The 23,194-nt window shown below is 42.8% G+C and overlaps 1 protein-coding gene across 1 annotated transcript in view; it reads right to left on the bottom strand.

Annotated features, from left to right (window-relative positions):
• Positions 1-14,982: 14,982 nt before the first annotated feature.
• Positions 14,983-23,194, bottom strand: part of MREG (melanoregulin) — a 61,651-nt gene continuing 53,439 nt past the window's right edge. The window contains exons 3-5 of the mRNA XM_025441907.3: positions 18,805-18,895; positions 17,412-17,575; positions 14,983-16,628 (exon numbers count right to left, since the gene is read on the bottom strand). Of these exons, the coding sequence (XP_025297692.1) occupies positions 16,494-16,628; positions 17,412-17,575; positions 18,805-18,895 (390 nt within the window). The 3' untranslated portion in view covers positions 14,983-16,493. The remainder of the gene's footprint in view (positions 16,629-17,411; positions 17,576-18,804; positions 18,896-23,194) is intronic.

Consider the following 23,194-nt stretch of genomic DNA (forward strand, 5'->3'; position numbering starts at 1 on the left):
TGATAATAATAACAAAAAGATGGGGCGCCTGGGTGGCTCAGTGGTTGAGCTTGCCTTTGGCTCAGGTCATGATCCCGGGGTCCTGGAATCAAGTCCCGCATCAGTCTCCCTGCAGGGAGCCTGCTTCTCCCTCTGCCGTTGACTCTGCCTCTCTCTGTGTGTCTCGAATGAATGAATGAATGAATGAATGAATGAATAAATAAATAAATAAATAAACAAATCTTTGAAAATAATAATAATGATGAAAGGAAGTCAAAAAAACCTGATCAGGGATCCCTGGGTGGCGCAGCGGTTTGGCGCCTGCCTTTGGCCCAGGGCGCGATCCTGGAGACCCGGGATCGAATCCCACGTCGGGCTCCCAGTGCTCGGAGCCTGCTTCTCCCTCTGCCTCTCTCTCTCTCTCTCTCTCTCTGTGTGTGTGACTATCATAAAAAAAAAAAAAAAAAGAACCTGATCAGTTTTGTAAAAGGGCATCCCAGACCACACCCTATGTGAAGAAAAATCAAGCTACCATAGTTGGCTTGGGGGTTACCTGGGGTTGCTACAGGAGGGGTCAGGGACTTAAAGTTGTGATAGTTTTAAAGATGGAATATGACTGACTATAGAGAATAAGAGTTAGCACAGCTTTCACTTAAAAATAGCTGGGCTCTGTGAATGGCCAGATGTTCAGGGAACTTCTCCCAGGGGCCTTTCCATGTTGGCAATGCAAGCTGGAGAGGACCTTGTACTGTCTTCAACATGAGCAACACCCAATGGTGGGCCAGCATATAGCTTTCAAGGGATCACAAATATATTCTGGTAGTTTTTTATTCCTTTGGAGAATAAAATGCTTAAACATGCACACATTCACAATAAACATAGCTATTAGAAACCCAGCCAGAACTACGCGTAACAATACATTGTTCTCTTCAGAAGATTCCTGCAAATGTATTTTAAAAGCTTTTGAAAATGTCTATGTAGGACTGATCTTCAAGAGAGAGTGTAGCTATTCAGATATGCACGCATATCTGGTAGAAATCAAGCTGAAGAATGCTAGAAACACTTTCTGGAAATAGAAAGAATCGGGCTTGAATCAGGCTGCACCATCAGTTAGCTGCATCAGGTAGGGTGGTTGCTTCGAGTCTCTGATCCTCAGTTTCACGATTTATTTCAAAATAAAGTCGCTAAAACCTGCCTGAAAGGAAGATTAAATAGATGATTATGCAAAATTTGGTGATTTTTTAAAGTGATGGGATAGGTTCCTGCAGTTGGCTAGCCTTTCTCTTTTTGTGTTAAAACTTTTTATTTTTTTATTTATTTTTATTTTTTTAATTTATTTTATTTTTTTATTTTTATTTTTTTTGTGTGTTAAAACTTTTTAAAGTGGAAAGCTTAAAAAAAAACTAAACTGAAAAAACAGTAATGGAGAATAAAGTTCTGGAGACAACAGAGAAATATCAGGCGTTGCCAGGGGATAGGGAGGAGGGAAGGATGAATAGATGGGGCATAGAGGATTGTGAAGGCAGTGAAAAAACTCTGTACACCAACTGCAGTGGTTGGTGTACGTCACTACACATTGCCCAAACACATGGAGTGGACAACACCAAGAGTGAATCCTGAGGTAAACTGTGGACTTGGGTGATAATGACGTGTCACTGTGGTTCATTGATTGTAGCAAGTGCACAGCGCTGGTGGGGGCCGCTGATAATGGGGGAGGCTGTGTACATATGGGGTGGGGGCTATATGGAAAATCTCTGTAGCTTCTGCTCAATTTTGCTGTGAACCGTAAAACGGCTCTAAAAAATAAAGTCTATAAAAAGGATAAATCTGGGGCACCTGGGTGTCTCAGCTGGTAAGCATCTGCCTTCGGTTCAGGTCATGATCCTAAGGTCCTGGGATCGAGTCTGCTTGTCCCTCTCCCTCCCCTTCTGCCCCTCCTCCCTACTTGCAGTCTCTCTCTCTTCTCTTTCAAATAAATAAATAAAATCTTTAAAAAAAAAAAGAAAAGAAAAGAAAAAATTCTCTAATGAGGGCAACAACCTGGTCTCTTGAGCAATAAAGGCAACTGTTAGGCATATACCCCATTATAACGTTCAAATAAATACCAAAGCTGGAAACAGTCTGCTATGCCACAAAAACAAGCATATCTGATATGCTAAGGAAACAGCAGGCTTGAGGGTTAACTGGAGTCTTTTTTGGGGTAGAAACTAATAGGTACCAAAGTGATTTTCTTTACAGATCTCTAGTGCGAGTTGACCTTTCTTCTTTAAGAAACATTCATGCCTTGTTATCTTTCCATTATCTGCCAATTGTCAAACGCTCTCTAGAAAATGACAACCTCCGAACTTTACCTTTTTTAAAAAACCCTTCAAATCAGTCATTAAATGAAAGGAAATTTAACAAAACTTAGCATATTTATTGAGGCTTTTTTTTTTTTTTTTAATTGCATCTCCTTGTTGAGACAAGGAGACACTTTAACAGCTAATTGGCAACAGAGTGAGTCAACAGTGGCATCTAGTGTTCAACTGGATTCTTCCTGCAAAGCTCCTGGATGGAGACAGGATCCAGGATGTGTTACGTGATGCAACTGTTACATGAAACGAAGGTGCTGAAATCATCGAGGTGCGCTCACCCGAGCGTTTACGGTGCTGCTCCTATGGGTGATCACGGGGAAACGACTCGGGTTGTCCTCACTCCAGGGACAACGCAACATCTCGCAGCCTCGGAGCACACCTTGAGTTAAGGAGTTCATTCCATCCTCTCTGCCTCAGCCTCCCCTCAATCCCAAGTTCAAAGACAGGGTGATAAGCCTTGGGAGTCCCTGGAGGCCAAGAACCCCGGCTGATTGTTTAACAGCCTTCTCCGAGTGTAAACCGAATAGATCTTGTTAACTCTGGGAAATAATCCTGGTTTTGCAATAACTTTTTCCTGAGATCCTGAACTCCTCAACAAAGAAAGCATTCTGGGGCAAACCACTTGACCTATTACATTCTATAAAGAAGGGGCTATCTTTTCTCTAGCTATACCAGAGATTTTCAACATTATTATTTTTTTTTACTAGCAGTGGAACTCTTTAGTAGAAAGAGTGAAGTATTATTTTTTTAAATAGCAATGCTATAAAACATGGAAAATTTCAGATAAAATAGGTGAGAGGGGGCCTGGGTGGCTCAGTCAATTAAACATCCAATGCTTGATTTCAGTTCAGGTCATGATCTCAGGGTCTCCAGATCGAGCCCCTCATTGGGCTCCTGCTGAGCCTGGAGCCTGTTTAAGATTCTTTTTCTCCTCTTCCTTCTGCTCCTCCCCCTTGTCCTGTTAGAGAGCTCATGCCCGCTCTCTCTCTCAAAAAAAAAAAAAATAAAAATAAAAAATAAATGGGTGAGATATAGTTCCCCTATTTAAAGCAGAGGTGGGTGGAAGAACTGGATCCCCACTCACTCAGCCTTCTAGAACCCCACTCCTTCTCTCTCCTGTCCCCACCTGCTCCCCCTCAGCCACCCGCCTCACATCTGTAACCTCAGCCCCACCTGGTCCCAGCTCCAAGGCTTTTCTGCAGAGCCCTACTTCCTCCCAACACAAGCCCTTTAAACATAGATCTATTCTCTTCAGGTGGCTGTCAAGAGGAAAACACCTGCAGACCTGCACGAAGGATGCAAGGTAATGTAGGTAAAAGACGTGACTTACTCAACACAGAGAGCTACAGTGAGCAATGAGGCTGGACAGCACTTCTCCAGTTGGAAAGACAAGCCGTCCCTTCCTTCTCCATCCATGAAGGTACCCCACCCTTCTCCTTACCCCCTTGCTAATGGCACCACGTTTTTGGATGAGAATGCCATCCGATCCATCGAGAAACTGCTTGCCTTGCTTCTGGGAGATTCTTTATCCTCCTGCTCCTCTCCCAGGACTTCCCACCTGTCTTCCCATGAGTGTAATTAACTTGTGACCGTGCAAGCAAACTTCTGAAGGTTACTGGAATGGTCAGCGTCTCAAGGTCAGTGTTCTAGGGACAACAACCCCTAATCCCATGCTTCAAAGCCTGCCTGTGACACATTCCTGAAACTTTGTACCTTGGAGCGTTCTCTATAATTATCCTTCATGTCTTCCTTCTCAAAGAGGGAGTCATCAAGCATCTTCTAAAGTATCCAAACAAAAAGATCAGCGTTTTGAGGGCTAGAAGCCACTTATTTCTCTCGATTATGAAATTAAAATCGTCTTCGAGACAAGAAAATGACAGCCATGTCTTACAACCAAAATGGCATTCGTATGGTTTTATCAGAAAATAAAATCAGAAAAACTCCTCTTGGTCCCCTTTACTTGGTCAAGAGAGGCGTGAGCACTTGGTAAGCCATGTGGAAAATGGCATTGTCATCCCTACTGGAAGTTTATTCATCAGAGTTGACACTGTGCAATTTCTACAGATGAGCAAGGATGGCTCATCTTTATGCTACTGGTGATGCTGCTGGTGCCCGGGAGGGAGGGCACAGAAAATAGCTTGTTTCATTGTTTTCTCTTCTTTTGGGGTCTCTTCATTTTAAAATGTAGAGGTGTAAGCATGCAGTGGCAATGGAAAAGGGAAACATCTGTGACAAACCGAGCGAGGCTCAGAATGCCTCCCCTCCATCACTGATCCTTTGTGCTTGAGTTTAAAGCCTGCCTCTTGACTTTCTCTTCCCTCGTGGTGTGGGCTTTGCCTCATTCATCCCCTCAACCCATACTTCTCAGTATCTTCCATATGCCATATGCCAGCCACTCCAGCAGGCACTGGGGACGGAATCGTGGGCAAAGATAGATGCGGTGCTTGCCTGCTTCGTGGAGCTTGCATTTAGGGAGTAGACAATCATCAACCTAATCATAACACGAATGACTCAAGACGACAGCTGTGTTAAGGACCATGAAGGAAAAGTGCACGATGCTGTGCGATTCCGTACATTACAGTGGGACCTAAGCTAGCGTGCGGGGTTGGAAAAGGCCTTGTGGGTGACTGTGTATTCAACTGAGAAATAAAGATGCGAAGAACAAATAGGAGGTAAGAGCGGTAACCAGCTAAGAGGGAGATGGTGTGCAGGTAACCAGAGAGTGTTCCAGAGAGAACAACATGCATGCAGGCTGTGGCCTGGGAAGAAGGAGCGGAGTGTGTCTACACCACTAAAGAAAGACATTGTGAGTGCGTCTGAAGAGAAAGCAAGGTCCAAGACTGTAGAACCTCATGGGCATGTGTAGGAATTTGGGCTTTTTTCTTAAGAATATTGCTTTAGGTGCCTGGGTAGCTCAGTTGGTTAAGTATCTTCCTTCAGTTCAGGTCATGATCTCAGGGTTCTGGGATCGAGCCCCGTGTAGAGCTCCCTGCTTAGTGGGGAGTCTGCTTCTCCTTCTCCCTCTACCTCTCCCCACCCCCCATGCTCTCTCTCTCTAATAAATAAAATCTTTTTTAAAAAATAATGTTGTTTTAAGCAGTAGGGGACATGAAACTATTTGCATTTTTAGAAGATTGCTCCACTATGAAAGAATGAGACGAAGGGTGCAGAGAAGGCGTGGACTGTTTGCGGAATCTAAATACATCATACGGTAGCTCCCCTGCAGCAGATACTGCCGAGTGCACACCTAACAGCCGTACACCCCCTCTTGCTTACTCACAGGATTCTGGTTTTGTGCAAAGTGGTAATGTGCTCAGTTAAAATTATTCACCTTCTGAGAATCCCTTTGAGGCACTGCCAGCCCAGGGACTCCGGTCTGGCCAATCCTGTTTTATATAAGTGGAACTCTTTTAAAGAGGCAGGCACAGCTCACATGGTCCTTTGTTCCTTTGACCTTCCACCTTCTCCTTCCCTGAATATAGAAGCGAAGTCTGGAGGGAAAAACCCTCTTCTGGTCACAAGTTGAGAATGAAGAGCAGGAAGCAAGGCACAGACTACACAGTTGATGTATGGACTGTCCATCCCCAGACCTCTTGTTGCATCAGACAAGCTCTCCTGTGTCGGGTTCTCTATTATTCTCTATAATCCTCACTTCACGCACTAATCCCTCCAACACCCTCACACATGCCTGCATTCTAGAGTGAACACAGCATCCGGTCTTCCTCCAAGCAAGCTCCAGAGGTCACCTGCATGGAAATCTCCCGAAGTGGGAGAAGTTAAAACTGCAGCCTCTCAGCCAAGTGAGCAAGGTGAGCACTGTCATGAGAAATCATGTTGATGTGTGTACCCTCAATATGATATGATGAAAATGGCACTGTACCTCTGTGGCCTTCCTCCCCACTTAGTCACGAGAAAAAATATCAGGTAAATCCCAACCGATGTACATTCAGCAAAATACTTGACTATTATCCTCAAGAACAAGGAAAGTCTGAGAAACTCACGCCTAAGAGGAGCCTAAGCTACAACACTTATACGTCACGTGGATCCTGGAACAGAAGAAGGGCATTAGGTAAAAACTAAGGAAATATGAATAAAGGATAAAACCTTAGTTAATAATCACGTATCAGTAGGAGTTCGCTAGATGTAATAAATGTGTTCGTGTGAGATGTTATTCATACAGGAAACTCAAAGTGGGGTGGATAGAAATCTCCTATGCTATCTTTAAAATTTTTTCTGTAAATCTAAAACTATTCTAACATTAAAAATCTATTAAAATAGGGGATCCCTGGGTGGCTCAGTGGTTTAGCGCCTGCCTAGCCCAGGGTGTGATCCTGGAGTCCTGGGATCGAGTCCCACATGGGGCTCCCGGCATGGAGCCTGCTTCTCCCTCCTCCGGTGTCTCTGCCTCTCTCTCTCTCTATGTCTATCATAAACAAACAAATAAATAAATCTTAAAAAAAAAAGTCTATTAAAATATTCCCAATCTCCATGCTAGTGCTACAGAATCATCCTATCTTGAGTGAGACCCGGGCACCTGAATATCTAATAAGACCCTTAAGTGTGAAAACTAGTTTGGGCCTAATTTGGGATCCCTGCTACCTTTGAAAGGCAAGACGCCCCCCAACCCCCAAAAAAAGAAAGAAAGGCAGACCCTCAGGTCATCTGCTCAGCAGCCACAGAGAAAAATATAGACCTTTTAACTGAGAGGGACGTTCGGGCTATCTATAGTTAACTCTTTAGCTTTAAGAATAAAGCAAGCAGTTGCTTTGTTGTGTTGTGTGTACCGTACTGACACCAAATATCTTTGTACAGAAATCACCAGTTCAAATTTTTTTTTGCCCCCAAACTGGGTTTGAACCTCTGCAGTAATGATGCAAATTTTTACCTCTAAAAAAGTATCTGGGCTGCATTTCTGGACTTCAGTTATTAATAAACTGAAAATTTGATGATTTACTTTTTCTTCTTGGCTCCCACTGTTGCCACCATATCCTTTGGAAGAAAACAGTAACAAAACCAGTATTTATGAAGGTTGTCCATGGCTCTATGAAAATGTTTCATCAGGCTTGACAGGGAGAAATAATTATTTTCTGTAATGGATTTCTGACATAAGTGTACAGAAATGCAGCAATTCATGAGCTGGATTCAGAGATATCAGGATCAAATTATATTGCAAAAAATAGCAATGCATGTAGCACCAGAGCAAAGCAGCATGGCTAAAGGGAAGGTAAATTAATCTAGAGACCAGAGGCCCAGATAATAAACTATGTTGCAGTTACTTGCTAGCTGTGTGACTTTGGACAAGTAACCTGAAGTCAATTTCTGCATTAGCAAAAGGAGCAGTTTGGAATAAATAACCTGTAAGCCCCCTCTGAGCTCTGGAATTTTGAGTCTGGGATCTTAAGGCCAGGAATTAGTCTTGTGCCTAGTATCACAGTATTAAGACTTGTATTTGCAAAGTCAAAATAATTCATAACCATTCCTTCAGTATTTTTTCATAAAACATAGATGGAAAACCTCAGCAGTCTTAATTCCGGAGAATTGTATCCCGCAAAATGAATTAAGGAGCCACAGTCAGTATCATTTTGCCTCTGTTTTGGATCAGCTGCCGTGTGAGACTGAGAGATCCAAGGATGAAAGCTGACAACTAATAGAGAAAAGAAAAGCCCCCTAAAACAGATGTTTTAAACATGAAGCAGGTGTTGATGTTTATTTATACCTGGCTGCTGCATGGATTGACATTGTTAAGACTTCAAAGTAGGAGTTCTCCTCATAGGCAATGGACAAAGGAAACAGTTCACAAAAGAAAGAAAACTGGTAAACAAGCATATGGAATAATGTTCACTCTAACTAATAAACAGGGATGCAAATTAAATCAACAAGAAGGTACCTTTTTCTCCTTTGCCAGTTTTTTTTTTTTTAATCCTGGTGTATATTCCAGCAATTACAAAGATAAGGTGAAATTATATTTTCATACATCCCTGCTAGAAGGAGCATAAATTCATACAAACCTTTTGGGAAATGTTTGATGAGGTACATAAAGAGTGATTTAAGCAATCATGCCCTTTGATTCTGTAATTCCACCAACAACACAGAACAAAGAAGTATGCATGAAGATGTTCATTGCAGAGAAAAAGTGGAAACAACCTCTAAATGTGCAAAAATAGATGAAAGACTGTAAAATGTGTTACATCTACACAATGTCCTATTATGCGGCTTTGTAAAAATGATGCTCTCAGAGGCTACTTAGTAACAGAAAATGTTTATGACCAGGGAAATGTGGTAAACTGTCAGCTCATGTATTTATCTTTGCCTTATGAAAATGCTTTTAAAAATTTAATGTAGTAACCAACATTTTAAATTGATAAAATTTACATAAAAATCACATTTGTTTGGCTCTTCTCAAAAAATCAGAGCAAGTGGCAAAACTGAGTCCATTTGCATCCCAACAATCACTTGGGGCTGAGTAGTAATTGTTCCCTTTAGATAAGGAACACCTAAACCCCTTTGATCCACAGTCCCCACCCAGGGACCCTTGGGAGACATTTCAGTTCATGACTCCTGACCGAAATTTAACAGGATATAGTTTAAAGTATGCACATGAAAAAGAATGAAATCTCCCAAAATGTTATGAATGATCATAGTAGAATTATAGTATTGTGGTTAGTCTTTTTCTATTTTAAAATTTTCTGCATGACTTTCAAATTTTGTAAATGGGTTAGAAATTGATCTAAGAAGGGCACCTGGGTGGCTCAGTGGTTGAGCATCTGCCTTTGACTCAGGTTGTGATCCCGGGGTCCTGGGATCGAGTCCCGCATCAGGCTCCCCACTGGACCCTCTGCCTATGTCTCTGCCTCTCTTCGTGTGTCTCTCATGAATAAATAAATAAGATCTTTAAGAAGAAAAACAAGAGAGACTGACCTAAGTTAATGTGACTTTTCATCAAATGTCCAGTTTCTTACTTAAATATCAGTGTTCTCCAGCAATTAGAAGAGGAAGGTAAAGGGCCTATTTCTCCTCCTTGTCATCTTGCAAACCAGATGGTGTGAAAGTGACTCTTCACCCAAATTCTTCTAAACATACTGCACTTATTAGCCAGGAGCTACACATTTGCTTCCTGTCATGTCAGAGAATCCACCCTTTCTTTTCTCAAGACCCACAATATTGAAAGTTTCAGAGAAACTTGAGCATTGGCAGACGCAACAGAACCCCGATAACCAAATCACATAGCACAGTGCCAGGTCTGTGAAGTAGGCAAAGGACAGACAGGGCTCTAGTCCTTGAGCTGTACTGGGTTTAACAGATTCTTAGCATCATCTTCCTGCAAAGATGATGTAACCGGCCAGTCTTCCTAGCTAACCACTTACCTCAGCTACTACTCATTTCGTAAAAGGAACATCATTCCTAACAGGCTTTATGCAATTTAATGAACCTTCTGGGGTAAATTTTGCTAAAGATAATTGAAATGATCAAATAGCCATTTGAAGAGTGGATTCCTGATAGGATACTTTAAATGCTAACTTCATGTCTCTAGGATGGATGATGGCATTCACCTACACATTTCACACTGCTGATGCTGAAGAATTTTTAAAGTAAATTGCTACCTAGAAACTATAACTCTTGGTTTTTGACAAAGGAATAGTCTATAGGTCTGTGTTCTATCTATTAGGAGTGTCATTTCATACTTATAATACTATTCTTTCTGAATTTAATCTCACTAAATACTTAAAATGTAGATGAGTAGGAAATCAAATTAACCCCATTTCTATACTTAATGATTGAAGGATGACACTCAAGCTAAGACTTGGATCCCTGACTCAGTTTTCCACAACCTACTCTCTTAAGCCCATATAAGGGGATGCCCGGGTGGCTCAGCAGTTAAGCGCCTGCCTTGGGCACAGGGCATGGTCCTGGAGTCCCAGAATCGAGTCCCATGTCAGGCTCCCTGCATGGAACCTGCTTCTCCCTCTGCCTGTGTCTCAGCCTCTCTCTCTCTCTGTCTCATAAAAACATAAATAAAATCTTAAAAAAAAAAAAAAGCCCAAATAGCAAGGGATTTGGAAATAGAGATCGGATGTACCCTTTTGTAGTGTGTCAAAGCAGAACATGGAATAATACTTCTGGAAGCAAATAGTTACACTTCTTGAAAGAGTGTAAACAGAAAGTTCCAAGTGGCTGGCCATTTTAACTCTGTACATGGTAGTGATGTGGAAATTGAGAATACTCCTTTCTATGCAACTTAATCAAATTTAAACATACGTCTTGTGATGTTAGTAATAGAAAGTTATCAGTGGAAATGAACTAACGCATTACTCCCAAGGAAAAGAAGCCAGGGCTGTGCCATGACGCCTCTGTGATCACTGAAGAGTGATCAGATAAACTCATTTCTGCAGCTGTCAATGCAGGCCTCTTCCAGAAGTTACTGATTTTAAACTGATAACCCCAGTGAAACTTAGCTGTAATGCCTTAGCTAAAAAAAAAATAAAAAATAAAAAAGTCATTTTAATGATCATCTTTAAAAATCATTTAACCACTTATGGTAAATGCATTCACAGATAATGATAGCCACACAACATTAAAAAATTTTTTAAATGTCTTAATTTCAAAGATAAATACATTTTGAAATTATTTGCAATTAAATAATGTGTATTTAGAAAATAAATGCTCTGGTTCAATTTACTAACAAAAAAATCACCATGTAGGTGTCATATACAAATACAGGCTCGGGTATTGTGTTATTGGCTCAGACAGTGTCACAATCAAGTTCCCCTGGGGGAAAGGTTTAGAAATGGAGATTGCCGATTGCCGTGCACGAAGTTATCAGCAAACACCTATGAAGTGAGAAGGAAGTCAGGATGGGAGGAAATGTCATTGAAATGGGGTCACAACAAAGGCCTCAGCCAATCTAATGGGGGTTCTGGAGCTGGGATAACCCTTTACACTAACACTTAAGTTAGGACCAGATAGATTGACCCTGTCAATCCATGCAGCAGCCAGGTATAAATAAACATCAACACCTGCTTCATGTTTAAAACATCTGTTTTAGGGGGCTTTTCTTTTCTCTATTTAACTAACACTTGCACTAACTCATCAATAGATACAGGATGTTCCCGGACAGGCTGGGGACCACGGGAGAGGCAGCTCTCATCAGTTGAGGGCAATTCCCAGAGAGAAACTCATCTGAAAGCTCAGACACCAAGACCACCAGCAGATGAGGGAATCTTTCAGCCCCAGGAGGGTGGCCTGAGCCACCCCACATCACCTGCTACAGTCCACCCCTGCAATGCTCAGATCTGCTGGCTCTGGATGGCCAATTCTGGGAAAGGCTCCTCCACGAACCTGCTACGTTTCTATTCCTTAGAAGTGAAGAAGGCTAACTTACATCCCCACTGCTGCAGCTGGCCTCAGGGCCACGCTCACGCTTACCATCATCTCTCTCCTCTAGATTCCTAAACAGTACTCCTCACAACTGTCAAGGTCATTGGGGCACCTGGGTGGCTCAGTGGTTAAGCGTCTGCCTTTGCCTCAGGTTGTGATCCCAGAGTCCTGGGATCGAGTCCCACATTGGGCTCCCCTCAAAGAGCCTGCTTCTCCCTTTGCCTATGTCTCTGCCTCTCTCTCTATGTCTCTTATGAAAAAAATAAATAAAACTTAAAAAAAAAAAAAAGAACTGTCAAGGTCATCAAAAGGAAGGAAAGTCTGAGAAGCTATTGAAGGCAAAAGGAACCTAGGGACACATGGAGACTAAATGCAACACGATGTCCTGGATGGGATCCTGGAACAGAGAAAGACATTAGGCAAAAACTAATACCTGAATAAACTATGGACTTTAGTTCGTCATGAGAATGCATTGACCTTGGCTCATTAGATGCAACAAACGTACCCATAGTAAGGTAAGATGTTCATAGTAGGAGAAACTGGGTGTGAGGCATTTAGCACGTCTGTACAATCTTTGCAACTTCTCTGGAAATCTAACACTATTCTAAAACTTAAGTTGATTTTTTAAAAATAATAAGGAAAAATTGGATTACTTATGAGTGGGTGGGTCTGATAAAAACCCAGCTCCTGATGAGCAGTTTTTTCAGATGATGTGTAATTCTCACCTACAAATGGCATGGCCTTGCCCCCAGAACCCTAGAGGTCTGTGTTGTTCTTCTCCTATTGAGTTTTTCCATAAATTCCATGCAGCATCTTTTCTTATCCCCAGGACTTAAAACCAAAGTGTCTGCAGGGTCGTAGCCTGGAGGACCTGCTTTGGAGCCGTTTCCTGCCCTAGGCCTCCCTCAGGGGTCTAAGATTTTCATGTCATCCAGCTCTATGGGGTGCAGCAGTATTTCCAGGTGAGAACATAAAGAGGCCGACCAAGCATTCTGCTGCTTTCTTAGGAGCGGGAGGTGAAAGGTGAAATAATGTCATCTGTCCTTTGGAAAGATGTTCCAGCAATGCCCTTGACCACTGGACCCCTAAAAATGTCACTGAAGTGATAGGTCCCTGAGAGTTTGCAGGATTTATCTCCCATCCTCTGAAGTGCATGTCTTTTTCCCAGGCCTCCATGCATTTGCCACTTCGCACTCCTCCGATCTAATGCCATTGATACAGATGACCAATGTGATACTCTGCAAAATGACCGCATGGTACCTGTCCCTTTGGACTCTAGTAGAGAGGATGGGAGAGTCTAGTTCTGGAGTAAGTCTATAAATGCCCAACCCAAGTGAATGTAAACATTTCTGGTCTGCTAATCTGATGAGTATGGAAAGAACGTATTTGCCAGATGAATGGCCACATTCCACGTAGCTGAGTCAGAGCTAATTTGTTCTCACAGAGATTCTGCACCCAGCTCAGCATCTGCAAGTAAGGCTACCTCTTGGTTGAGTTTTCAATAAACCACTTGCATTCTCCGGTATCCATTTGGTTTTCATGGGGGCCAGCGTGGTGAATTAAACGGAACTGTGGTCAAGACCAACGCTCCTGTAAGCTTTAGGTCTTTAAGGGTAACATTAATCTCTGCCATTTCCCTGGGATGCGATATTGGTTTTGGTTTACTATCAAGGCCAGGGGATGGAGCAGTTTCAGAGCTTTCCATTAAGCTCTCTCACTAGAATAATCTACAGGTCAAGAAGTGAATAGTGGTCCTCCCAAGTCCCCAGTATATTCAGCCCCATAATTTATTCTGGAAGTGGGACATGACCTTTGGATGGATCCATGGACTCAATGGACCTATTGCGAGTTAGACCTGGGATAGGACTCCAGGAATATGATATGCCTCCATTCTAAAAAGCACACTATCATGACACTCTTGTCCTTGAGCATCAGTGTCAACTTGGATGTTGTGTCCTACATCCTCAGAGTGTTTTTGTACACTCCTTCCCCCAGTATACAGTTATCCAGATAAATAACTATAGGTCCTTTTGAGGAAGAACTAGGGGAGTCTTTGCCATATGTACTTGCAGTGAGTGGTGTTGCAAAGACCTCCACTTGGGAATCTAGACTTCCCTTTAGTCAGCAGTTTTGGGGTCTGGAAAATAGCTAAGGTCTGGAAACTTGGCAAGAGAGCACAACTTTCTGTTAGGGGGGCTGTGCCCTACCTATCTCCTGGTCATCCAACCTTGAGATCCTTTGATGGTATAGCTTGAGCAATATTCTTATCAGCTACCCATCTACTCTGCATCTAGGGATGCTGCGTTCTACTAACCATCTCCAACTCTCCCTGCAGCTACCCTCAAACCTGGCCACTCATTAGGATATTTGTGCCCACTTTGCTTCTGGCAGTGAAGCACTGCCCCTGGGCCCCTCTTCTTCCATCCCCAGTATTATTACTGAGCCCACTTCTGGATCAGCATCTGGACCACAGGCCTACCACAGAGTTTCTCAGGGATGTGACTGCTCCCTCAAGGTGCATTCCTTATCACCTTGGTCAGCATTTCCACTGCGCCTTCCCGGGTGTCCCCTTTAAGAAAATATAAATACTTTATTGTTTACTGCAATAATATCCATGAAACAGGAAATCAGGTATTTGTCTGCAAATTACAAGGCTTTCCCCCTCAGTGCACATTAAACTAAAATAACTCTTAATATGGAAATTTCCATTCGTCTCTACCATCTGAAATCACCCTGCATACACAGAAGAGCCTTTGAGAAGTACTACAGTGGGCAACACGGAGACATTTAGAAAGTGGGAAAACCCTCTAGCCATCTGCACATCTGCGGATCTGGGTTCTGGTAAGTCTCTGAGTTCTGGAGTGATCCCTGGAGTCATCTTTGTACAGTGGTTTCCCCTGGACTTGAGCACAGATCTGCCCCTTGACTGGCTTTAGGACAAGGGAGAGGTCTTTAAACCCACTTGTCTATCAGCTTCTTTACTCTTTGAAGGGATTATGGAAAGAATGATCTGCTCCTTATTTCTTGGAAATATAACACACATCCAACTGAAAAGTAAATACAGAAACCTTCTAATTCCTTGCAAGGAAAAATTCCTGGATAATTCCATGTTGCTTATAATCATAGAGACATTCTTATCCTTATTCATTCATCACCAAAAAGAAAGACAATGTTTACAATTGATTCCCCATAGATGCAAACAATCTCAACAAAAAAGGCAGAAAGAGAAAACACAAATTCCAAGGACAGAAATAAAATGAAATGAAAACAGTACGATTTTCAAAGATCTGTTGTTTATTTTTTGCCTGTTTTTGTTTTTGTTTACTTGTTTCACTCTTCGTACGGGTATCTCCCAAGAGCCCACAGAAGTGAGGGGAATTACCTGCAGGCTAATTTTTAACAATATGAGAGGGAGGTTAAGCATTAAATATAAAAAATAAAACTTTCAGCTTCCTTACTATAGAAAGAATTTTCCTGAAAAAGGTCAGTTAAATTGGTCTGCAATGCATTAATACATGGAGAACACACTTCTCCCCTAACAAATATTTCAAACATTGTGTACACTACCAAAAGAGCTAGCCAGCAATTTTCAAGTCACAGTCCCCTGGACAAACTAAACACAAGTTACTTTTTACCTGAAGAGAGAAGAGCAGAGTCTGTAGAAGTAAAAATATTGCCGGTGTTCTCAGAAATCTACCTACACACCTGCCAGGCCCTGGAAGTCTTTTCAATGATACGAACCATGATTTACTTCCTGGCAAGCTCCTTGCTCAAGTGGCAAGTTAACTTCTGAGGCTGGACTTCCCCGTCTGTGGCTAGAAGCGAACTGTATTGGCAGCATTGCTCCGTCTTGAAAATCCTCTTCCAAATGGAAGAGAGTCCAGTAATGACCTTCTCTGCACAACGCTGCCCGCACACGCAGAGCTGCAAGTCTGCGCTGCAGGTCGCTGGGCAGGTGCAACTCTTGGCTGATGGGCCAGAAGCAGATTAAGGAGAAGAGAAGGAAGTGGAGGTCCAACATTGCAGTTTGGAGATGCTCTCCCAGATAACATACCAAAAAATGGACGATACGCAAAAATGAGGTAACCAGGTATTGATAATGTGGAGAATTTGAGAGCCTGTCCCACCACTGAAGACAGAGCTTTTAACATGTAGCTGCAGGGAGTTCCGTCTGCCGTCGATCTATCTGGAACTCCCTTCTGTGGAGCACTGCTAGATATTTCTATTATCTGCGACATCTGAACCTCTGAATACTCATGACTTATACTCGAGATGATGCCTCTGACACCTGCAAGGTTCTGAAGGATTTTCTAGATCGAAGAAAGGTCGCAGGATGCCTGGTATTATTTTGGGATTAGCCTACGTCCTAGAACAATCATTTAAAATTCGGTAATCCATATTTGGGCTCAGTGATAGCTCTGTCGACCTTATTGTTTGTTTAACTACAACAACCCATTCTCCCAATAGGCTTATTGTATAATCGAAACCAAAATGGGGACCGTGGGTTCTTGAAATCTAATCGCCCAGTAGGAAAGATCCCACTGACCAGCTCCCTGATACAAGATCACCAGGGTGTTTCACTGCAACCCGAGTATTTCTTACAGTAACATCCCCTTGAAGACCAAATATCCAAACCCCTCTTTTTTTTTTTTTTATAGGATTTAGACTCCTTTTTCACTTAGCTAGGCCTCCACTTGCTTACTGTCTTCCATATGCATTTGTCCAACTTGGGTTGGCTGCTGAGTGCCAGTGGGGGGATCCCAATTCTGCCCCCTGGACTCTCCTTTAGGGACTTGGAAGTGGAAGGTAGTGCAGTTCTTTCTGGCCATCTACCAGGCATGGGATTCCAGGCTTCTTGGGATAAGTGCGACTGGCAATTTTAAAGAACTCTTCTGCTGCGTCAAGAGCAATGAGACGGTCCTGCCAAAGATTTTAAAATACAGATGCTGTCAAGATGGGAACAAAGCCACATCCATGGGAAAAACCAATCTAATAACAAGACCCATCCTAGAAATAATCATGAGCAAGTAAAACACTTCTTAAATTTTTCTCAGCAAATGTAGAGATGCCCCTTAACTCTTTAGTTACATTATCCAAGAAACACCCCACATTCTTAGAGGCCCTTCAAATGCTTCATTTCATCTTCGGTCCTACAAACAATGTTCCTCACATCTCTTTGACTGACAAATCGTTCAAAAAGCTGACTTGCATAGCAGAAGTGGCCGAAAAGTACAGATTCTTGAGCCACAACCCGAGCCTCAAGAGGTCTGAGCGCAATCCAGAAATCTGAATAGTTAAAGCCCTGCAGGTGCTTCAGATCCTTCCAGCCCCTGGAAATCAGCGATAAGATGCCAGCTTCATCTGCCACTTGATCAGACTGTGGTGGTGCTGGTGGTGCTGGAATGATGAGTATTTGGAATAAAAGAAAAGCAAAAATTTGGGGTGCCTGAGTGGCTCAGTCGGTTAAGCCTCTGCCTTTGGCTCAAGTCATGATCCTGGAGTCCCAGGATTGAGCTCCACATTGGGCTTCCTGTGCCTGTGGAGAGTCTGCTTCTCCCGCTGCCCCTGACCCTGCTATTGCTCTCTCTCTCTCTCTTTCACTTGCTCTCTCTCTCTCAAATAAACAAATAAAATCTTAAAAAACAAAAGAAAAGAAAAAATTTAAAGCAAACTTAGGGCACATAAAAAAATATACCCACTTACCACGACAAAGAGGTATCTCTCCGAGAGCTCCCAGCTTGTTGGAAAAATATTGGTTTCTTCGGCCAGTTTTAACAATATCTCCCGAGCTTTCCTTGTGTTTTTAGAATCACTGATGGTGCTGAGTTTTGTCACTGACAACAAAGAATCTGCTTCCTTTTGAAAACCTACAGGGGACAAAAAAAAAAAAAAAAATGTACCCCTCGTGTGAAGCAGTCCCAGGAAATGGCCATCATTCGGGAGGTGAAGAAGGCACCCAGACGTGGACTCCAGACAAACATTCCATGGGCTGCTTCCCAGGTCATTGGTGCAACTGGCAGGGTCTTGAATAAAGCTCTTTTGAGGTTTCTCCCTGTTTAATTTTCTTCGATAACTTTTCCCTCCAAGGTAAGCCTCACATCCTTACCTGCTGACAGCTTGCTGCCCGTCTTTTTGGATTGAAATCCTCCTCCGACTCCTCACTCTTCACCTACCTGCCTCTGCAGTCGGGAACCAGCAAAGCGTTGGTCTCCAGGCTTCTCCAAGCCCTGATTCCTTTCCCCCAGGCAATATGCTCATCTAGTTAAAATTACCCCAAAATACGAAAGACTCAGAGATTTATATCCGCCTGGAGTAACTCACATTGTAAAGGGAGACAATTCCGTCACAATAATAGTGGGTGAGTAAAGAGGGCAGGGGGTCCATCCCCAACCCAGTGGGTCCCAACGAAAGCAATAGCGGCCAGCAGCTTGCTACAGCACAATCGAAATGGTGTGATGCCAAGATGTCCAGTTGTCTTTCGAGGCAGAAGGACGGAGGGGCTTCAAAATCGAGAAGTTCATTTTTTAAAGTACTAAAATGAGGTCATCTTATACTGTGAGGGGCCATGGTTACTGTGTCACGACCCCGGCAGAAATAAGAAAGACCAAACCCCAGTATTTGCTCTGATGCCACGGGTATTTGTAACAACCCTGAAGCTTCTCTACCTTTCAGTCCTTCTGGAAATCTATGCTGAGTTTTGCCATCGTCTCTCTTACAAAAAGTATTTCTTCCCACCTGCCTCACCTTATACAGCAACCACCAGCTGGCCAGTCATGCTCCTCCAATCCAGTCTACGTACGAACCCCAAACATTCAGGGGTAGTGCCCACGTGGCTCCCCTGCCCTGTGACCCTCCACACTGAGGACAGATGGACTAACACATAGCAAAATCTGTCCTCAAGACATGGGCTGGTGGTAACAGAAATATCAGATGTTTATGCTTGAGGATGCAAGGAGGACAGGACTGGGACAGTAATTAGTACCAGCAGCTCTTATCAGTGACCGACATGCCTTTTATACAGAACACGTGGAAGAAAGGGAAGAGGAATGATCGCCACTGGTTATCTGTACCTTTCCACAATCGCTGTTGGACTCACCTAAATCTTCTAAAATGCGTTTCCATCTATTTCTCACTTCCCTTCGAATCTGTCGCAGGGTGTAGATATCATAGTTGAGCTTTTGCCACTCCTGTAGGAAAATACAAATCCAGTTTTATATTTACCCCTTGGCCTACACTGCTATCTAATTTCCAAACGTAAGCTACTGAAGCATGTGGGCCTCCTCTTCGCTAGTCTTCAAAACCTTTCTAAAGGGAGAGAAGGGCACGGGTGAGAAGGGAGTCAGTAGGAATCCGTCGGCTACCATTTCCAGGTCATCTGCTTGTAGGAAGTGATGTGTCACACGGTATAAATGATGCTAAGTAAACTCTTGCCATTGCCTGGTCTTTCAGTTGCAGTGATCGTACCTATAAAGTGAGGATAACCACAAGGGTGACGTCGTTTAAGATTGTTATGAAGATTAAAGTGTAGGGGCACCTGGTGGCTCCGCGGTTGGGCATCTGCCTTTGGCTCTCAACATGATTTCGGAGTCCTGGGATAGAGGCCCACATCGGGCTCCCTGCAGGAAGCCTGCATCTCCTCCCACGGCCTAGGTCTCTGCCTCTCTCTCTCTCTGTGTCTCTCATGAATAAATAAAAATCTTCAAAAAATAAAGATTAAAGGTATATAAAAGCAAAAAAAAAAAAAAGATATATAAAAGCACAGTACTTGCACACAGTAAGCACCTAATAAAATCCATGTAAGACCAAAGCCATTTTACACATTAAGAAACCGAGGCCCAAAGAGGTTAACTGGGGAATCCGACACCATTCAGCTAATTGGCACCAGAATTGGTATTTGAATCCAGTTCTGACTCCAAAGTTCATGAGAAAAATGGCACACACAACGAATTTATTTCCTCCTTTATTAGAGTAAAGTAGACCTGGGAATCCCACGTTTCTTGATTCCCAGCCAACGTTTTCTTCACCATATCTCAGCATCGCGCTCTTTCACTTATGTTCCATGAGAGGGCGAATCTTTCAAGCATTCTGCAGACTATTAAAAAGCTATCATTCTGAAAATTTCAATCTTATGGGCAGTAGGCCATCATGTTGGTCCCCAAACAGACCTTGAATCTTCCGGGAGCATTAGAATCGTCATTAAGCTAAGTGTTTCTTTTAAATGGCAGGGACATTTATTGCTAAGGAGCCTTCTCTATACAGAACAGTCATTTTATAGAGGATACCTTCTCCTTTCAGCAAAAGCATTAACCACACAACTATTTTAATGCACAGCTTAAAAGAACATCATTCTTAATGCTCAACTTAAGACTCAGGTAGGTCTTGTCTCCTCTAACTGCACATGTTTCAGTGACGACACTATTTCCCTATAGTTCCAGTTGATGCTGGCCTTGCTCACTGCTAATCAACTCTCACGACTGAGACATCAGATTAGCAACCATTCGCAAATATTTATAGAGATCACTTGGAAAAAGAAAAGCCAACGAAATAAAGGGTGTTTCGTTATAACTGCATTTTAGATCTTGTACCTAAGGATATGCCATCAAAAGGGCATAGGATTTCAGCCATTTTCCTAGGAGCCAATAAGTGGGGAATTTCAGTACTCTTCCCTGGTCTTCTTGGGGGGGTGGGTGGGGGAGAGGACCAAAAGTGTGTGTGTACATGTGTGAGCGCGAGTGTGTGGTGACTGCGGTCAGGGATGAAGCCTGTGGCCTGAAAGAAAAGTTAACTGAGTCATCTTGGAACTATCCAACCCTGACCTCATCTTAGGTATCCTGTTAAAGTACATGATATACATAATCACCTACAGAGTGTGCAGGTTGGGGGAGGACTTCAAGTATTGTTGTTCTTGGGATGCCTGGGTGGCTCAGTGGTTGAGCGTCTGCCTTCGGCTCAGGGTGTGATCCTGGGGTCCTGGGATCGAGTCCTGCATCGGGCTCCCCACAGGGGGGTTGCTTCTCCCTCTGTCTGTGTCTCTGCCTCTCTCATGAATAAATAAATAAAATTCCAAAAAAAAAAAAAAAAAGTGTTGTCGTTCTTGTTGGATGGGCCTTGCTGTACCAAACTGGCCATTCAGTGTATAGCATCTTGGAAAAAAAAACAAGGGTGCTGGAGCCATACTGCCCGGGTTTGGGTCCCAGCTCCGTATTATTAACAGCTGCCCCTGGGCAAGTTCATAAATGTCTCACAGCCCCGTGTGCAGTACAGAGATACCAGTACTGCTTACCTCAAAGGCTTATTCTGAGGATCCAGTGTATTAAGGCAAGCCCTAAAAGTGGACTTTGATGCACATTTCCCTCCAAGTCAGTGTAGACACAATTAGGAAATAATCCTCCAAGGCTTGGGATGATTTCTATTATGAGGACTGAGGGCACATATATGACGCTATTTGTGAGGACATCCAGAAGAAAAATTACTCTGCTCTCATCAGGGATGGTTTTACGTTTCCCAAAAACTGCTTCACCATTCCGGACATTATGAATTTTATGACTGATCGGTTTCCACTAAGTGCAATTACAGAGTCCTTTCACGGAACATTCATAGGACTTTGTAAGCATTTTTGAACGACCAAAATTTCAGGCTGCTTTTTTGTGTCTTTATTCATGCCTTTTCTCTCTCTGGTTTGTGCTCTCTCACTGTCTTTTCATGTGAGTTGCTTCAGTCCCTTTTTGATAAAAAGAAGATGTTATACAGAGCAGCGTTCCACGGGTTCTCAATGAAACGGACCCTCCTTAAATGGAGAGTGATCAGGCTTCTAGAAACCCTTGATTAGAGAGGCTCCCACAATCAACCCGCAGATGGGTTGCCTCCTGTCTTCACACAATCTCAAATTACGTGACAAACCACTAGGTGGCTTCATTAACTTGTGATTTAATAAGGTCTCTGAGAAGCTTTCCCGGGCTTCTTACCCTGATGCCCCAGAATATGTTTCCTCAACTCAATGTAGCCAAATTCTATCTTTTCAGAGACCCAGCATCACTGGATCGACCAAGCTTCAGACTTTTTTTTTTTTTTTAACTTTTCTCTTCTTGCTGTCCATCTATCAGCTATTTCGCTATTCTTAAATTCCAACACCGCATATCATACAAATTCATTCTGTTTCAGTATCTGTTACTCTGATAAAAGTGTTTGATGGAGAAGTGACACTATGACATAGAAAAATCTGCTAAGGATGAATCCACATATGATGCATTGACTGGCTTGCTCATGGTGCTTGTTAAGATTAATGGAATGAAACCAAGCATTTCGTATATCCGTATTATTACTGTCTTCTTTGGACAGAATGGTCATGGATAATCACATATGAAAGTATCTGGAAGTTTTGTGCAAAATTTAAAGTTCTGGGTAGGGTTTTAACTGAGAATTGGCTTTTGATAAAATAAATGATGAGGGGAATTTAAATTTAACATATGACCCCAAAAAACAGAATCTACATGCAACAAATGAGAAATGGTGATGTACAAAATCTTACCCACAACTAAACAAACTAACTCACCTATTCCCTGAAACTAGAGAAAATCAAGTCTTGCGCTGTTCTTCTACAATTTTTAAATCATCACAATTTGTTTTTAAGCAAATAGTTTTAAAATAACAAAGACCAGGGGCACCCAGGTGGGGCAGTCGCCTGAGTGCCAGGCTCTTGGTTTCCACTCAGGTCCTGATCTTGCGGTTCTGGGATCAGGCCTTCTGTGTCGGGCTCTGTGCTCTGCCCAGAATCTACTTGGGGTTCTCTCTCTCCCTCTCCCCATCTGCTCTCCCTAAAATAAATTAATTGAAAACAAAACAAAGACCAATTAAATATTCTTCACAAGTGAGTTCAAATTCAAACCCAGTAGACATCAAAAGTTGACGTCTTATTTTCTAAAATAATCTTTTGTTTGTCTTTTGCTAGAACCTGATATAGTACATTGTGTTCATTGTGATAGGATGGCCTGAAACTTTAACAATAAGTCAATTAGCAAAATTGTACTAAAAGAAATAGTGCAGGGGGCACCTGGGTGGCTCAGTTAAGGGTCCATTTCTTGACTTTGGCTCAGGTCATGATCTCAGGGTTGTGAGAGGGAGTCCCACATCGGGCTCCACGTTCATCAGAGAGTCTGCTTGAGGATTCTCTTTCTCCCTCTCCCTCTGGGCCTCCCCTCCCCTCCCACTCACTCTCATTGTCTCTCTTTAAAAAAGAAGGAGGAGGGGGAGGAGGAGGAGAAAGAGTGCAGAATTGACTACATAAGATACTTGGGAGCCAAGTCCAAGTAAAACACACGTGACTGAAAATGAGTAACTGAAGGTGCATATAGTGGATTTTGAGGTGCTTCCCCTCTCTGGTCGTTGGCCCAGCAGATTCGAGCCAGAGAATGAAGTGGTGGTGACAAGAAGATAGACAGAACCAAGGCCTGTATTACCGTGAGCTTGTGCATGAATGGGGCAGTTAG

Source organism: Canis lupus, chromosome 37 (genome assembly GCF_003254725.2).
Source record: "Canis lupus dingo isolate Sandy chromosome 37, ASM325472v2, whole genome shotgun sequence".
Taxonomy (NCBI): domain Eukaryota; kingdom Metazoa; phylum Chordata; class Mammalia; order Carnivora; family Canidae; genus Canis; species Canis lupus.